The sequence below is a fragment of the Micrasema longulum genome, unplaced genomic scaffold (assembly GCF_059751315.1).
Source record: "Micrasema longulum isolate JH-2025_06_02 unplaced genomic scaffold, ASM5975131v1 h1tg001698l, whole genome shotgun sequence".
NCBI lineage: Eukaryota > Metazoa > Arthropoda > Insecta > Trichoptera > Brachycentridae > Micrasema > Micrasema longulum.
Genome location: NW_028278876.1, coordinates 1 through 13,971, shown reverse-complemented (window position 1 = coordinate 13,971; position 13,971 = coordinate 1). Strand labels below are relative to the sequence as shown.

The 13,971-nt window shown below is 41.5% G+C and overlaps 4 protein-coding genes across 4 annotated transcripts; all 4 read right to left on the bottom strand.

The window, feature by feature from the left end:
• Positions 1 to 7,574, bottom strand: LOC148274289 (uncharacterized). Its single transcript, XM_088237340.1, has 6 exons — positions 7,443 to 7,574; positions 6,970 to 7,121; positions 5,491 to 5,619; positions 3,550 to 3,737; positions 1,757 to 1,894; positions 1 to 783 (listed from the first exon to the last, which is right to left on the bottom strand). The coding sequence occupies exons 1-5, from the start codon at positions 7,572 to 7,574 to the stop codon at positions 1,761 to 1,763; spliced, it is 735 nt and encodes a 244-aa protein (XP_088093466.1). The 3' UTR covers positions 1 to 783; positions 1,757 to 1,760.
• Positions 7,575 to 10,734: 3,160 nt separating this feature from the next.
• LOC148274288 (uncharacterized) lies at positions 10,735 to 11,181 on the bottom strand. Its single transcript, XM_088237346.1, has one exon. It carries the CDS (start codon positions 11,179 to 11,181, stop codon positions 10,735 to 10,737), a length of 447 nt encoding a protein of 148 aa, XP_088093472.1.
• A 1-nt stretch (position 11,182) lies between these two features.
• Positions 11,183 to 12,166, bottom strand: LOC148274287 (uncharacterized). Its single transcript, XM_088237345.1, has one exon. The coding sequence runs from the start codon at positions 12,164 to 12,166 to the stop codon at positions 11,183 to 11,185; it is 984 nt and encodes a 327-aa protein (XP_088093471.1).
• A 459-nt stretch (positions 12,167 to 12,625) lies between these two features.
• On the bottom strand, positions 12,626 to 13,960 carry LOC148274286 (uncharacterized). Its single transcript, XM_088237342.1, has one exon. The coding sequence runs from the start codon at positions 13,958 to 13,960 to the stop codon at positions 12,626 to 12,628; it is 1,335 nt and encodes a 444-aa protein (XP_088093468.1).
• Between the last annotated feature and the right edge of the window lie 11 nt (positions 13,961 to 13,971).

Sequence of the window (13,971 nt, the reverse complement as noted above, 5' to 3'; positions counted from 1 at the left end):
TTTTTTATTTTATGAGATACATGTTTTAATCGCAAACCAACCTTGCATTAATAATTATTAACATACATTCGATGGCAATGTTTTCTAGTGAGTTTAGTTAGAAGCATAAAACTAGCGCGAATGTTTGCTTCTTATTTTAATTACGTCTAAAACTACCTAAGCTCTTTATTGAACATTTAGTTTCAAATTACAGACAGATAAAAAGTTTTTTCAAAGACACTAGTAAAAATATTTTTGTGTTTTATATAACTAGAAGAGATATATATTTTAAGATACATTTAATATTCATGCCACAAGACTTATATTATATTTATAATATAGAACTTACACATTTAGTTTAAAACATCAAATTTACTTTTTATTTTTACGGAAAAACTCACACAATTCACCTCTCGCCAATAAGATAAATGTCTAATTTATTTAAAGAAAGAGTTTAGCCGTTAAAAGATGGATATTTCATTGTTAAAACGCGTCAAAATATTTTGCATATTTTTACAGTTAGTTGTTTGGGGTTTTATGCAATGTCAAGTTCATAAATAATCTCTCTATGTGGACAGCTAGTATGGATTGATTTGAGTATTTGAGACTCGAAGAATAGTCCGCGTATAGAGCTGCCGTATAGTTTTGTTTTGTTTCTTGATACTGTCAATGTCAAGTGTGTTTTGTACTCACCCAATGTATGGATTGCACGTTTTTGTCTTTAAACTTACATGTACGAAGTGTGTTGTACAGAGGTTCCACTCGTTCCTTTAGTCCGATGGGAGCCCTTTTCCCTGGAGGCTTCTGCGCATGAGAAATAATGCATTTAAGCAATGAATTTAATTCAAAATAACAATACTAAAAATAACGGGAACATGTTCCACCCTGTAGCTCAATCACAAATAACTATCGACGTGCTAATAAGCGACGTGATAACAATTTCTCACCATGGTTGTTTATCGTATTCGCGATTACAATGCAACATCCGTGAACACCTAATATTAAATGTCAAAATATTTACAATTCGCGACGTATAATCCAGCTGCGTAATTACATATTTGAATTTCACCTGTGTAAATATGGAAAATATTCCAAAACTGCTATTTTTATTAATTTATCATGGTATTTATTGCATTTAACCGGCGGTTGGCAAGCCAAATGTCGAGAAAAGCAGTCGCCATAATAATTGTCATTTAATTTTCACTTTTTTGTATTAGATACTCCTTACTATTTTGCAAATGCAATATATTGTATTATTTTTTAAAGTAAATGCCGATTTTTTGCCGGTGAACTGTATTTATTTACGAGGAAAACAAAAAACATACCGACACGAGTGTTGACTTAGAGATTACACACGTGTCGGCTTATGACTGCAAAAAATGAAGGATGTTCATTGTGATCGCTCAAATGCTTAGCATGTTTTTAAGCACGTCGATAGTTATTTGTGATTGAGCTACTGATAGAAACGCTTTATTTTCATGTTCCCAAATTTACCTAGTGCCATAAGGTATCGCACCCCCCGCCCTAATAAATGAAAGCAGTAGAATGAAAATGATTTAAATTTGTTGCAACAGAGAGGGAAAACATTTTTGAGAAGGGCATATGTAGATCTAGGCATTTACAGGGCTTATGACCTGTCATTGGCTGGTTTAAGTGGCCACTTTACGCTCGGTGTAACATTCACCATTCTGCCTATGTTTGAACATCCACATTTCCACAACCCTTCCATCTGTTGACTTTTGTGAAGTAAAAGAGGTCTGGTCCATTTTGTACTCACCCAGCTATTTGTTGGAGCGAGGGTAGGGACTGGAGCGGTAGCGAATGTCCCGGCTCGCGGTCGGGATCCTGCGCATGGACTCACCGCGAGAGGAAGACATGGCCTTGTAGGAGCGGTGGTGAGTAGATGATGTGCTTCCTGCAATACATGTCCATAGACTTATAATAATAAAACACTGTTTTAATCCTTGTGCGGCGACGTTGTCACAAGAGTCTACATAGAATGAATGACTTGATATACAGTAAAACTCCTGCTTTACGTTTTTCAAAGGAGCAACAAAAAAAGGGCTAAACTGAGGAAATGAAAAACTGCAGAAAAATTGTAAAAACTGTCCTAATTGGGGATTATTAATATTTACCGATGATTTCATTAAAAATATTTTGTATTTTTTTCAATCAATACCAAAATGTGTTTTTTTTTTTATTGAATGAAAAAAAAACATGTTCAAATAATTTTATGTACAGTGAAACCTCTATCTATCGTTCCTCGAATAATCGTTTTCCCGGATGTGTTGTTTATTTCTTCCAACTCTGAAATAATTTCATTAGAAACGTACAAAAATTGATCGCATCGACCGTTTCTGTATCCACCATTTTATCGCATTCATCGTTTGAATTACGATGCGTATTTGACATATTTTAATATTAAGTGTATGTTCTAATGCGCAGAACGTTCGAAAGAGAGATATAATGACAATTAGAACAAGTTAAGGTTTCTGAAGATGATTGGCTAAGACTTGATACACAGACGAATTTCTACAATTTTGTTACATTTGACGACAACATACCAATGTGTGGGATAGAAACTATCGAAAGCTTATAAAAAACAAACGTCGATGAAAGATTATTTCCAATGCAATAAACTTGAATATTTTTTTGTTTTTGTTCTGCTTTCTAATTTTATTTAAATACATTTATTAACACCTGAAACTTGTATCTGTTTTAGAATTTGAACCTGCCAATGGTAATGCAGATTGCCAGGGCGGTATCTTTACCTGATCTTATCTCCTTGTGTATTGACCTCTTATTTCCGCATTCATAGTTTATTTCAATAAGTCCCTTTAAAAACGATAGATAGAGGTTTCACTGTAGGTACTTAACCTTATAAACACGAAAATAAACATTTGAATTAGCATAAAATACATACAATCATTTTTTCCCTAAATATTGGGAAATTTTATTTATAAGGTATTACTTTTTTTAGTATGGCACCACAGAATTTCAACTGCCATTTACATCGCGGCAAAACTATTTCACACTGTTTAAACTATCTTCTTTTCACATTATGTTTATAACTTCAAATAATGTTTCTATTGCCAAATTTTTAAACTTTCTGCATAGTAATTTATTGATGTAAAGACCTTATTCCAACTACATGTCACAATTTAGTAAAATGTCAAAATTAGACACTTGAAATGGTCAATTACCCTGCACCTACTTTGAATTTAGTTTGAGACAATAATTTAAACATTTTTTGTTTACTTGGATTTTATTTTCCATTCACGCGGCGGCGCGCGGCTCGTCTTTTGACAGATCGAATGAGTTAGGTATGGAAAAATTTCAACGTAAAACCGGGGTTATGAAAAACGTAAAAAAAACGTTAATTGGGGGGGAATATTGAATTTGTTTGGAAAAAATGGGACCTAAATATTTCGGTGTAAAAAGCGGGAAAACGTAAAATCAAAGAACGTAAAAACGAGGTTTTACTGTATATGGATGGCTTATATTGTTATACTTCCTTCGTGTCAAAGTAAAAGGCGCTGAATTAAATTTAATTTAGTAAAAAAGGTTTACCTCCGTATTCGTGCTCGGGGCGCTGGTAGTGGTAGGGGCCGATGGCGGGCGCGGGGGGTGCTTCCCTGTGGCGGGGGTAGTACGGTGAGCCGGGGTGCATGTGGTGAGGGGGGGGAGGGGGCGCCTCCTCGTAGTAGTAGGGTTCTTCGTCCCGCCCACCGGGGGACCCGTCGTATCCCTCCTCAAACCTGAAATTATCAGATCCGCAAATTATGGCCAGTTTTAGTCACACTTAGCCCGCATAAAACGTTGAAAAGGATCGAGCAGCTTTTCGTCTACAGTCCTGGACAGTCGAGACGAATGTGAATATTATTGTAGTACATCTGACCCTCTTTTCACAGTTTTGAAAGAACACAGTAAATTTTTTTTTAACAATACAACGTGTAATGGCAATATATTTACATTCAGTACTCTCTTATAGTCTTTAAAATTTAGCTTGATTAAAATGACAGCTGCCAAACTAATGTCAATAGTGATGGGAAATTACTGATCACTAATCATGTACCGATCAAATCGATTTTATCAGTTATTTAATAAAATCATGAAACTCTGTTTCCGAAAATTTATATAAAAACGCAAAAACAAGCCTATTATAGTGTGTTTAACTCAATTATTCACCAAAAAATAAGACCTTTATACTTTTTTCACAAACAACATCAAATGAATTATTTTTTTATTCGATCAATTTACATGGATCATTTAGTCCCGTCTCTAACGTTTTTGCAAAATGATGTAACCTTGTAAGAACATAGTTAATAATTAGGTTTATTTTAGTTTTAAGGCTGATTTTATATATTTATGTTGATTTATATGTCGAGCATTGTATTCAAATAATAAATTAACATGCCAGATACGAATGATTTTTCGTGTGTCAATATAAATCACTCCTTAGACGTCACTACAAAGTTATGTCGTCACAATTGCTGACAACTGTTATTCTAACCAAGCTATATTTTAAGGACTATAGTAATCCACCATAAAAACCAGAAAAGTGTTCAATAAGTGAAAACTGCAGATTACAGTACAATCAAATTTAAAACGGATATTTTGTAAAAATAGTTTTTATCGATGAATCTGTGTGAGGATTTGCCTGTGTGAGCTGCAGTCTGTTGTCAATTATTATCTCTATCCTCTGAATTTAAGCCTCTTGATATATTTATAAGCTCCTCTTCAGTAAGAAGTGGCGCATATTCCTCAGAACTTTCTTCCTCATTCTTCGGGAATTGATTGGTCTAAAACATTTTGCATTAGTTTAGAGTTTTCAGTAGCCCTCTGAATCAATTCTTCTTAAGGAACTAAGTCGAGTCTATATAATAACAATGTGAAGTCAGAAGAGTTATCATCAATCATCTATAAAGTAAAATTGAGTTTTCTATAACAAAATGTGTATTTTTGTATGAAAATTTTAAGTGTCTTCATCGGTAACGTGTAGTTGAACATGTTTTGAAATCGAATATATACAAATACTCCGTTTTTATCCATTTACTCCATTGTAAAATTCCCATTGTAATACAGGCCAAGATTTGGTAGGCATACTCCAGGAGGCATATTAGCAAATAACAGATGTTTTGGATAGAATACCTGACACGTTATCCATCCCAGTAATAATGGAAACATACCAAATTTTTAGACATAGCTGAGATACTAAAATGAAAACGAGAATGTGTACATTAAGTGACATTAGTAGGCCCAACTCGGGGGCAATTGTGTGGCGTTATGAAATTGAACAGTGCAAATTAATAACGAGCGTCTGAGTGATTCTGAAACATCCTGAATGGAAGATACACCTTACATTTGGAATGGAAATACATTTCTAAACGATTCCAAAGCATACCGGACAGATAAAGCGTCGGGTATTTGAATGTGCCTCCCGAAGCGGACAAACATACGTCTTATAAATTTTGAAGTCTTAAGTCCAAAATAAATATGAAATGCACTCACGCGTAGGTCTCCTCCATAGCGACCCTGGCCTTGTCCAGGATGGACATGATCTTGGTGGGCTTGGAGCGCGAGGGCGGGGGCATGTTCCTGCCCCCCGCTCCTCCCCGGACCCCTCCCCCGCGGTGCGGCCTGTGGGAGAAACTTTAGGAGGTCACAAACAGTGCTGTCGATAGCATTTTCAATTTGTGGGCAAGCAATAGATTAAAACTCGAGGGATTCAATTTATTTTTGTGAGTTCCCAAACTGTTCACGATCAGATTGAAGAAGTTATATTATTATTATTAAACTGGACTTCGTATTCCGAGTGTTTAATATTAATAGGTTTTTATAATATTTTGATGAAATCTACAGGCATTATTCACAATTTTATATTATCATGAATTATAATAAAATTTTCCAAACCTTAAAAATCAGGGTTCAAAAGTATGTACATTAAATTTTAAAAAGGGGATTTTTGAGATAAGTATTATTTATTTATATATTTATGACAAAATACAAAGTTTTTAAACTTTACATTTTACATTATATTACATATTTTATTTGTATGAAATATTCCCAATCAGCAAAAGTGCTGGTATGAGGGGTATTATATATAATAACACAATAGTTTAAATAAAAATTCAATAAAATAACATCACATATCACTCGTCACACGGGCTGTAAGAACTGTTTTATTTAGGTGTTTTTTAAGTACGCACATGTTTTGTATATTTTTTAGATAATTAGAAAGTGAATTATAAAAAATTATTGCTGTATACAAAAAACGGTTTCCTTTTCTGTTGGTCCTCGGTTGTTCGCAAGTTAAATTATTTGATGCTCTTGTATTTATTTTATGTATGTTGAGTTAAAATTAAATTTAATATTTGTCTTTATTTTATTCTTTTTCATCTTAAATATTATTTTTATTTTTCTGTGTAGATTATTCCTCTAGATTGAGCATTTTTGTTATTCTATATAAATCTGTGGTTCTGGTATATTTATTAAAATTAAATGTTACTTTAAGTGCTTTTAGTATACAGTTTAGTTTAGAATTTAAAGCTCTATTTATTATTACTTTTAGTAATAATTCCAAATAAATTTTTCAATACCGCTAAATGGTAAAAAAATAGTACAGTATTACACGAATAGCTAGAGGTTAAGTGCTTTACTGTATTATTAGGCAAGAAAATGCAAATTGCAGGGACTTAATTTTGGAGTTTCTTTGTATTTTATAATGAAAATTCACTTCCACCTACTGACAAGCATCTAAAATTGAGGTTTAGAGGGTTATTCCATTAAAAAATATATTTTTATGTGGTAAAGTTTTTTTTTTCTTTACTCTCCTGTAATATTGTGATTGGCAACACTGGCTCTTTAAGATCCAAGGTACAGATATATCAGTGATACATATCATTTGAATCCTGATAAAGATTGACATACGGATTTAGATAATTTTTGAGATATTGAGAATGGATACTTGTAATTTGATTGTTTATCTACCTGGGGACCGGGGGATTAAATGAGCGTGGGGGCATGGGAGGCTTCGGGGGCGCGGACATGGACAGGGGCTGCGGAATGGAGGGGTCCAGTAGCTCCCGCAGTTGCTCCTGTCGGATCATGTCGTTACTGTCCGGGATGAGGTACTTACGCACCTGTAAAAAACAAATATTTAAATTAAAAAGTAATAAGATAGAGGGAAACCCCTTATTACGTTTACAAAGGAGCAAGTTTCTTGTGCATATGTTTCTTCATATAACTGTTGTAATTGGCTTAGTCCGTATATATATATATATTAAATAAATATTACTCATGTTTTAAGTATTCATTAATAATATGCATGCTTCCACTTTCCAGTAAGTTGTATTCCAACTCAACACAGGGCTCTTGGCCTCATAGTTAGGAATACGTTATTTATTTTTTTGTAATGTGAATTCTTATATCCTGAATGAATAAATAATGTCCCCAGTATTTACCTCAGCCAGTGCGAAGGCGATGCGCGCGTGTGCTTCGGCGGGAGGCCCCAGGGCAGTGATCTCCACGTGAAGATCGTCCGACAGGTGGGCATACTTGGGATCCAGCGCCTGTCTCAGCTCCTCTTCCTTCATCCTGCGAGTGTTAAAACCAAAATGAGACATGATCCACATTTATTGCAGCAAAGAGGGAAAATGAAATTTTAAACATTTACTGGACTCGTGACTTGTCATTGGCTGGTTTAAGCAGTTTACTTGAACATCCATATTTCTCCAGAGTATTTAATTGTATGGTGAAGTTTCTCAAAAATTAATGAAGTTGAAAAAAAAATTAACTACTTTGAACGATGTCACTAGTTCTTCTGAATTAACCAATGATAAGAGAGAGTGATAGATTTCCAGGTCACGGTAAGTCAACTGACCAATTAGCAAAACTGACCAAGGGTAATAAAAAAAATCATAGGGATACAGTACACAAAAATCTATATATATATTTTTTGGCTATTTTTCATCATCATTCCCTTCCCGCACCTAATGGTGCATAGGAAACTGCATTGTTACACCAATCACCGCGTATCTTGATCATTTTTGTTACATGAAGGTAAGATGATCAGTCTTACGATTCAGGTCCAGGGTGTGAAAATACCCTTTTTTAATAAATATCAATTTTTTTATGGCGATTTTGAACATTTTCTCATTTCTAATTGTTTTGATAGACAGTGAAAGTAGGTTATAAATTTTAATTGTATAATACTCAAAATTCCTTTGTCCGAAAGTAATTTCTGATTCATATTTCTCATGGGATCTAGCCACACGTACACACTTCATAACATCATATTTTTGGGAATCCTTCACATCCGATTGGACTATAGTTGGGTGGTTTGAAGTTAAATCTTATACGACTAGCATACTGGGCCACTTTTGTTGCTGACTGTTGCATAGGACACAATATCTCCTCTTTCCAAGCAATTACTTCAGTTTCACATACGCTATAGCCGTCTTTTGACTACCAATGTCTTTGAAGGCTATAGCCGGCACAACCGTATACGTGTTAAGAATATTTTTTTGAACACTGAAAAATTGAAACATTTGTCAGTGTGTAATAAGTTTATGTTCCTTTAATTATGTTTATATTATTATAATATCAAAATTTTTGATTGGTCAACTATATTATGAAAATCCCTCTCCTCCACTCTATTTCCTCATCCCTTAACCTTCTTACAAGCTCTTTTTTTTTTTCTCATGTCTTATATAATATATTATTTTTCTCTTTACTGTGTAACATGTTCTCTCATTATATTTGTGAAAAACTCTAACTTTTATATAACAACTGTTGTTTTTCCTTAATAAATACAAAAAAATATATAAAAAAAATAGTGATGGGAAATTCCTAATCACTGATCAAATCGAATTTTATCAGTTATTTCATAAAATCATGAAACTCTGTTTCCGAAAATTGATATAAAAACGCAAAAACAGCCTATTATACTGTGTTTAACTCAATTATTCACCAAAAAATAAGACCTTTATACTTTTTTCACAACAACAATCAAATGAATTATTTTTTTATTCGATCAATTTACATGGATCATTTCGGGGCTTAAGGTCATAAGGGCGAAACTACAAAAAATGCTGTTTTGTGTTATGTACTAATCTGATATCCAAACAAAATATCCTGTTAGTGACAAAAAGATGAAACTCATCCGATAAGTAGTTACCTAGATAAATTTGTGTGAAACTACAAATGAAGCGTTTTGTTTAAAGTCAGAAAAATAAAACACCTTTTACATCACTTTGTTAATTTACTAATGTAAGCGCAAGTTAGGGTCATATGGACGAAAGCGTAGGTTTCATATTTTTGTCTCTAAACATTTTATGCTCTATTAACTGTATTTTTTATTTTCTTTATTTGTTACCCTTAAAAGACAGTATTATTTTTTGAAAACTGTTTTATCATTTATCTCAAAACTGTGTTTTTGTAGTTTCGCCTTTATGACCCTTGTAACGTACGCGTTACCACGATGAAAGTTTCGCCGGTTCGTCACCCGCGTCTGCCGCAGTCAAGCTTCCCGGCGTAAGTGGGAAGCCGCCCTCCCAGACAGAGCCAAAGACAAAGTCGGAAGGTAGGAGCACAGCTGCGCCGACCGCAAGTCAACCTCAATAGCCCTGAAAAGGACTTTCCACCCGGTCCAAGTGGTGCAGAGAGGCGAAGGCAGTCAGCAGGCAGAGCGGAGCGAAGAGCGAAGTGCAGGAAGGCGAACAGGACGGAGAACGGAATAAAACACGTGTGAACTGTTCAGAGTTAGGAACTCAACTGATTTAATATCTCCAATTGACCGCCTTATAAAGCGGTGCGCGTCGGGCTCCGTGAGTCGGCCATCCCACCCGCGCCGGCTGCCTCGGAGTGGTGGGGGTAATCTTTCCCCGCCACTCGCTACATGCCGCCGGCCGCAGGTGGCGTAAATACGGGCGCTCAATGCCCGTACGGGCCATTTCGTCGGCAGCCGCGACGCGCGCAACATGACATTTACATAATATATTTTTGTACATTTTATTCATTTTAACCTAGCTATTTTTCCCCGGTAATACTGAGGCCAGGCTCGAAAGTGACCATTTTATCTTTATTGAGAGCCCAGCCATCAGTTCTATACATTTACCGGGGATCCTTTCTAATTAATGTATTATTTTAATTTATTCGATTTTACGCGTCCGGAACACTCCCCCGTGCAGCTAGTCTGTACTATTTTCCTGCTGGGCGCGTTGTTCCTCTTCCTTCATTAGTACGGCGATCTTCACCGCTGGTCTGGTGTAGGTGCCGTTGGTGGTCCGCACCTCGACGACTCGTACTTGTCCGTCAGCTGCTGGTTCTGCACGGGTGACTCTGCCGCGAGGCCAAGAATTCCGCGGCAGATTTGGGTCCATGATGAGCGCGAGGTCCCCGACCTGTATTGGAGGCGCGGGCTCGCGCCATTTCTTCCTGTGCGCCAAGGTGGGAAGATACTCCCTCAGCCATCGGCGCCAAAACATGTCGGCCATTTTCTGGGCGATCCTCATTGCTTATGAAGGCAGGCCCCTTCTTCCTTTTGTTATAATATGCCAGAGTTGGCTGTGTGTTGGCTGACCCGAGCAAGAAGTGGTTCGGGGTCAGCGGTGCTTCGTCGTTGGGCTTGGTTGACACATGCGTGAGGCGGGTGATTGTTCACGGTGTACTCTGCTTCAGCCAATATGGTTTTGAGGGTCTCCTCTCTTGGAGCCTGCTCGTTGAGGGTTGCGTGGAGGGCTCGTTTTACAGATCTCACGAGTCTTTCCCACGCTCCCCCATATGAGGTGATGAGGGCGGAATGAATTTCCACTCAATTTTGCGAACTGTAAGTTCGGCGAGCATTCTGGGGTCCGCCAGGAGCTCGTCTACGGCCTGTTTCAGCTCTTTGTCCGCTCCCCTGAAGTTGGTAGCGTTGTCCGAGTATAACGTGTGTGGGCAGCCTCTGCGGGCGGCCATCCTTCTTATGGCCATTATGGCGGAGTCGCTTTCGAGAAGGGACGACGCTAGCTCCAGGTGGATCGCGCGTGTGGTGAGGCAGGTGAACAGTGCCCCATAGCGCTTTTCTTTTCTTCGGCCGTTGGTGATCATCATCGGTCCGAAGAAGTCAAGCCCGCAGTGCGTGAACGGCGGCGTCCTGAAGGCCAGTCGGGCCTCAGGCAGTTGCCCCATCAGCGGGGGTTGGGGCCGGCTGCGCAGCATTTTACACAGCGGGCACCATCGTGTTATCTTCCTCACAGCCCCGCGGAGTCGCAGGATGAGGTAGCTGGCTCTCAGGTCGGCGATCGTCCTCTCGACTCCCGGGTGGCCACCCTTCCGGTGGCTGTGCGTGATCAGCAGCCCGGGTGTATGGGCAGGTCCCGTCCATGATAGGCGGCGCGCTGCAGTCCTCTGCGAAGCTCTGTGCCGCTTGGATGCGCGTTCCCATCCGGATGACTCCCTCTTTGTCTAAGAAGGGTGCCGCTGCATGGAGGCGGCTGTGCGGCGGGATAGGCGCCTTTCGTCTCAGGAGCTCCAGCTCTTCTCCGAAAGCCGTCTCCTGGGACCGCTTCAGCAGCATGATTTCTGCGGCCCGTGTTTCTGAGGCGTGAAGTTCAAAGGTCCCCCCTGGGGACGGTAGGGACTCGTGGCGGCGGCATCGTGCGATGAATCGCAGCACCCATGCCGTCGCCCTGACGAGTCGGGTCCACGACGAGAAGCGCTGCACCTGGGGTAGGGCCTCCGTCCGTCTGATGTGGCCCACGAAGTGGCGGGGTTGTTTCCGCTCCAGCGTCTTCTCGTCCGGTTGTTGTAGTAACTTCTTCTCTTTCGGCCAGTCGGCTTCCCCTTTTCTCAGGAAGCCGGGGCCTCCGAACCATAGTCCCGACCTCGCAAGGTCGGGTGGGCCCTTGTCGCGGGTCCCTATGTCGGCTGGGTTGTCCTTGGTGGGGACCCATTTCCAGTCCCGTACGTCTGTGAGCTCGTCAATCTCGCCCAGCCTGTTTGCGACGAACGTGCTGTACCGCAGTGGGTCGGTTCGCAGCCAACACAGGACCGTGCTCGAGTCCGTCCAGAACACGGTTTGGGTGATGAGAGCTCGACTCTCTTTTTTTATGGTGGCGGCCATCCTTGCCGCTAGTAGCGCTGCCTGGAGTTCTAGTCTAGGCACTGACAGAGGCTTTAGGGGGGCCACCTTGCACTTCGCCATTGCGAAACTTGTGGTATCGGCCCCCACAAAGTATGCCACTGTGCAGCATGCCTGCTCTGACGCGTCGCAGAACACGTGCAGTGTCACGGGTTCTTTCTGCCCTTGCAGCGAGCATCTCGGTATTGTACACCGTTCGCTGCCAGCAGGTCGCGCCATTCCAACCACTTTTCGGCGTGGTCCGGTTGCAGCGGTTGGTCCCAACCTGTGTTTGTCCTCCAGATGGCTTGCAGCAATATCTTCGCCCGTATCGTGAGGCACGCAATGAAGCCTACTGGGTCGAAGATACTCATGGCGGCGCTCAACATGCCGCGCTTGGTGGGTCGCTCCGGGATGGCTGCACTTTCGGCTCCGTGCCGAAATATAAATAGGTCGCTCTTGGGATCCCATACGATCCCGAGACCCGCTCCGTCATTACTTCTTCCCCTATGGTGACTGCTGTATTGGCCCGGTCGTCGGCCTTTACTTCTTCCAGGACATCTGGTTTGTTGAAGCCCACCCGGTGAGCCGGAACCCGCCATTGCCGAGTACGAGGGTAACATCTCGTACCAGGCTTGCAGCTGTTTCTTCGCTGTCTGTGGCGTCTAGGTAGTCATCCATGTACATATTGTGCTCGATCGCCTCTGCTGCGGCGGGAAATTCTTTCGCGTGTGCTCGTGCGACTGTGTTTCGCACGAATTGCGCGCTGCTGGGTGAGCACTTCGCTCCAAACATCATGGACGCGAAGACAAACGTGTCGGGCTCCTGCCCGTCCTGCGTCCGCCATAGGAACCGCTGCGATTGCTGGTCGGCTTCCCGGATTCTTATCCGCAGGAACATCTCCCGTATGTCGGCCGCGATGGCTACTCGTCCCTCTCTGAAGCGGATCACGTTTCCGAGGAGGGATGAAAGCAGGTCAGGTCCCGTCAGTAGATGGTCGTTCAACGCCGTCCTCTGGAACTGGGCGGCGGCGTCGAACACGACCCTTATCTTGCCAGGCTTGTTGGGGTTTGTCACCGCGAAGTGGGGCAGGTACCATTTGCGCGAATGGTGGGCGTCTACCTCCTCGCGGCTTAGTTTGACGGCGTATCCCTTTTCAATGTAGTCCGCCATCTTGGCGCGATATGCGATCGCCAGTATCGGATCCTTCCGTAGTTTATTTTCCAGGGAGTGCAGCCGCTTCATGGCTGCTTGCCGGTTGCAGGGCAAAGAATCTCCGTCTTTCGCCCACAGTAAACCGGTCTCCCATCGTCCGGATGGTAGTTGTGTGGTTGAGCTGCTCATGAGCTCCGCCGCTCGCACATCTGCGGCGCGGCAACGTTCCAGGGTGGTTACACCTAGCGAGTCAACGGCGAAGCTCTTCTTTACCAGTTCCGCTAAGTCCCTTTCACCCTGGCCGTCTGGGGGTAATTCAAAGGCGGGGTGCACAGCCCCGCCGTAGGTGACGGCTCCTAGGGCCGTCTCGATGGTTAGCCGCCCGTCCTCTTGTAGGACTGGCGGGCCTGTAGATACCATTAGGGTGGCGTAATCAAGACCGATTAACATCTTCGGCTTGATGCCTGGCCCGTGTGTCTTGGTGCTCTTTCGGTTGCGGTGCGGCAGATCCATGACCCGCACCGTCTGTGCCTGGACACCAAATTCTTTGTTTCCTTTAACGAGGATTACGGATACACGCTGTGATTGTAGCGTGTCCGTGTTCCCACTGGCACCGATGAGTCTCAACTCCTCGCAGGCCCCGGTGGCGCCCACTGCACGGGCGACATCCTCCTCGAGGAGAGTTACCGATGAACCCTCGTCTAGTAGTGCGTGGATCTCCATTGACCCACGCA

What these genes read in the sequence shown, in the direction of transcription:
- LOC148274288 (XM_088237346.1), bottom strand. Translation starts at nt 11,181, where the DNA reads ATGCTGCGCAGCCGGCCCCAACCCCCGCTGATGGGGCAACTGCCTGAG.
- LOC148274287 (XM_088237345.1), bottom strand. Translation starts at nt 12,166, where the DNA reads ATGGCGAAGTGCAAGGTGGCCCCCCTAAAGCCTCTGTCAGTGCCTAGA.
- LOC148274289 (XM_088237340.1), bottom strand. Translation starts at nt 7,574, where the DNA reads ATGAAGGAAGAGGAGCTGAGACAGGCGCTGGATCCCAAGTATGCCCAC. An exon ending in TTTAATCCCCCGGTCCCCAG is followed by an intron (nt 5,620 to 6,969) that starts GTAGATAAACAA and finishes TTTCTCCCACAG; the next exon opens with GCCGCACCGCGGGGGAGGGG. An exon ending in GCTATGGAGGAGACCTACGC is followed by an intron (nt 3,738 to 5,490) that starts GTGAGTGCATTT and finishes TGATAATTTCAG; the next exon opens with GTTTGAGGAGGGATACGACG.
- LOC148274286 (XM_088237342.1), bottom strand. Translation starts at nt 13,960, where the DNA reads ATGGAGATCCACGCACTACTAGACGAGGGTTCATCGGTAACTCTCCTC.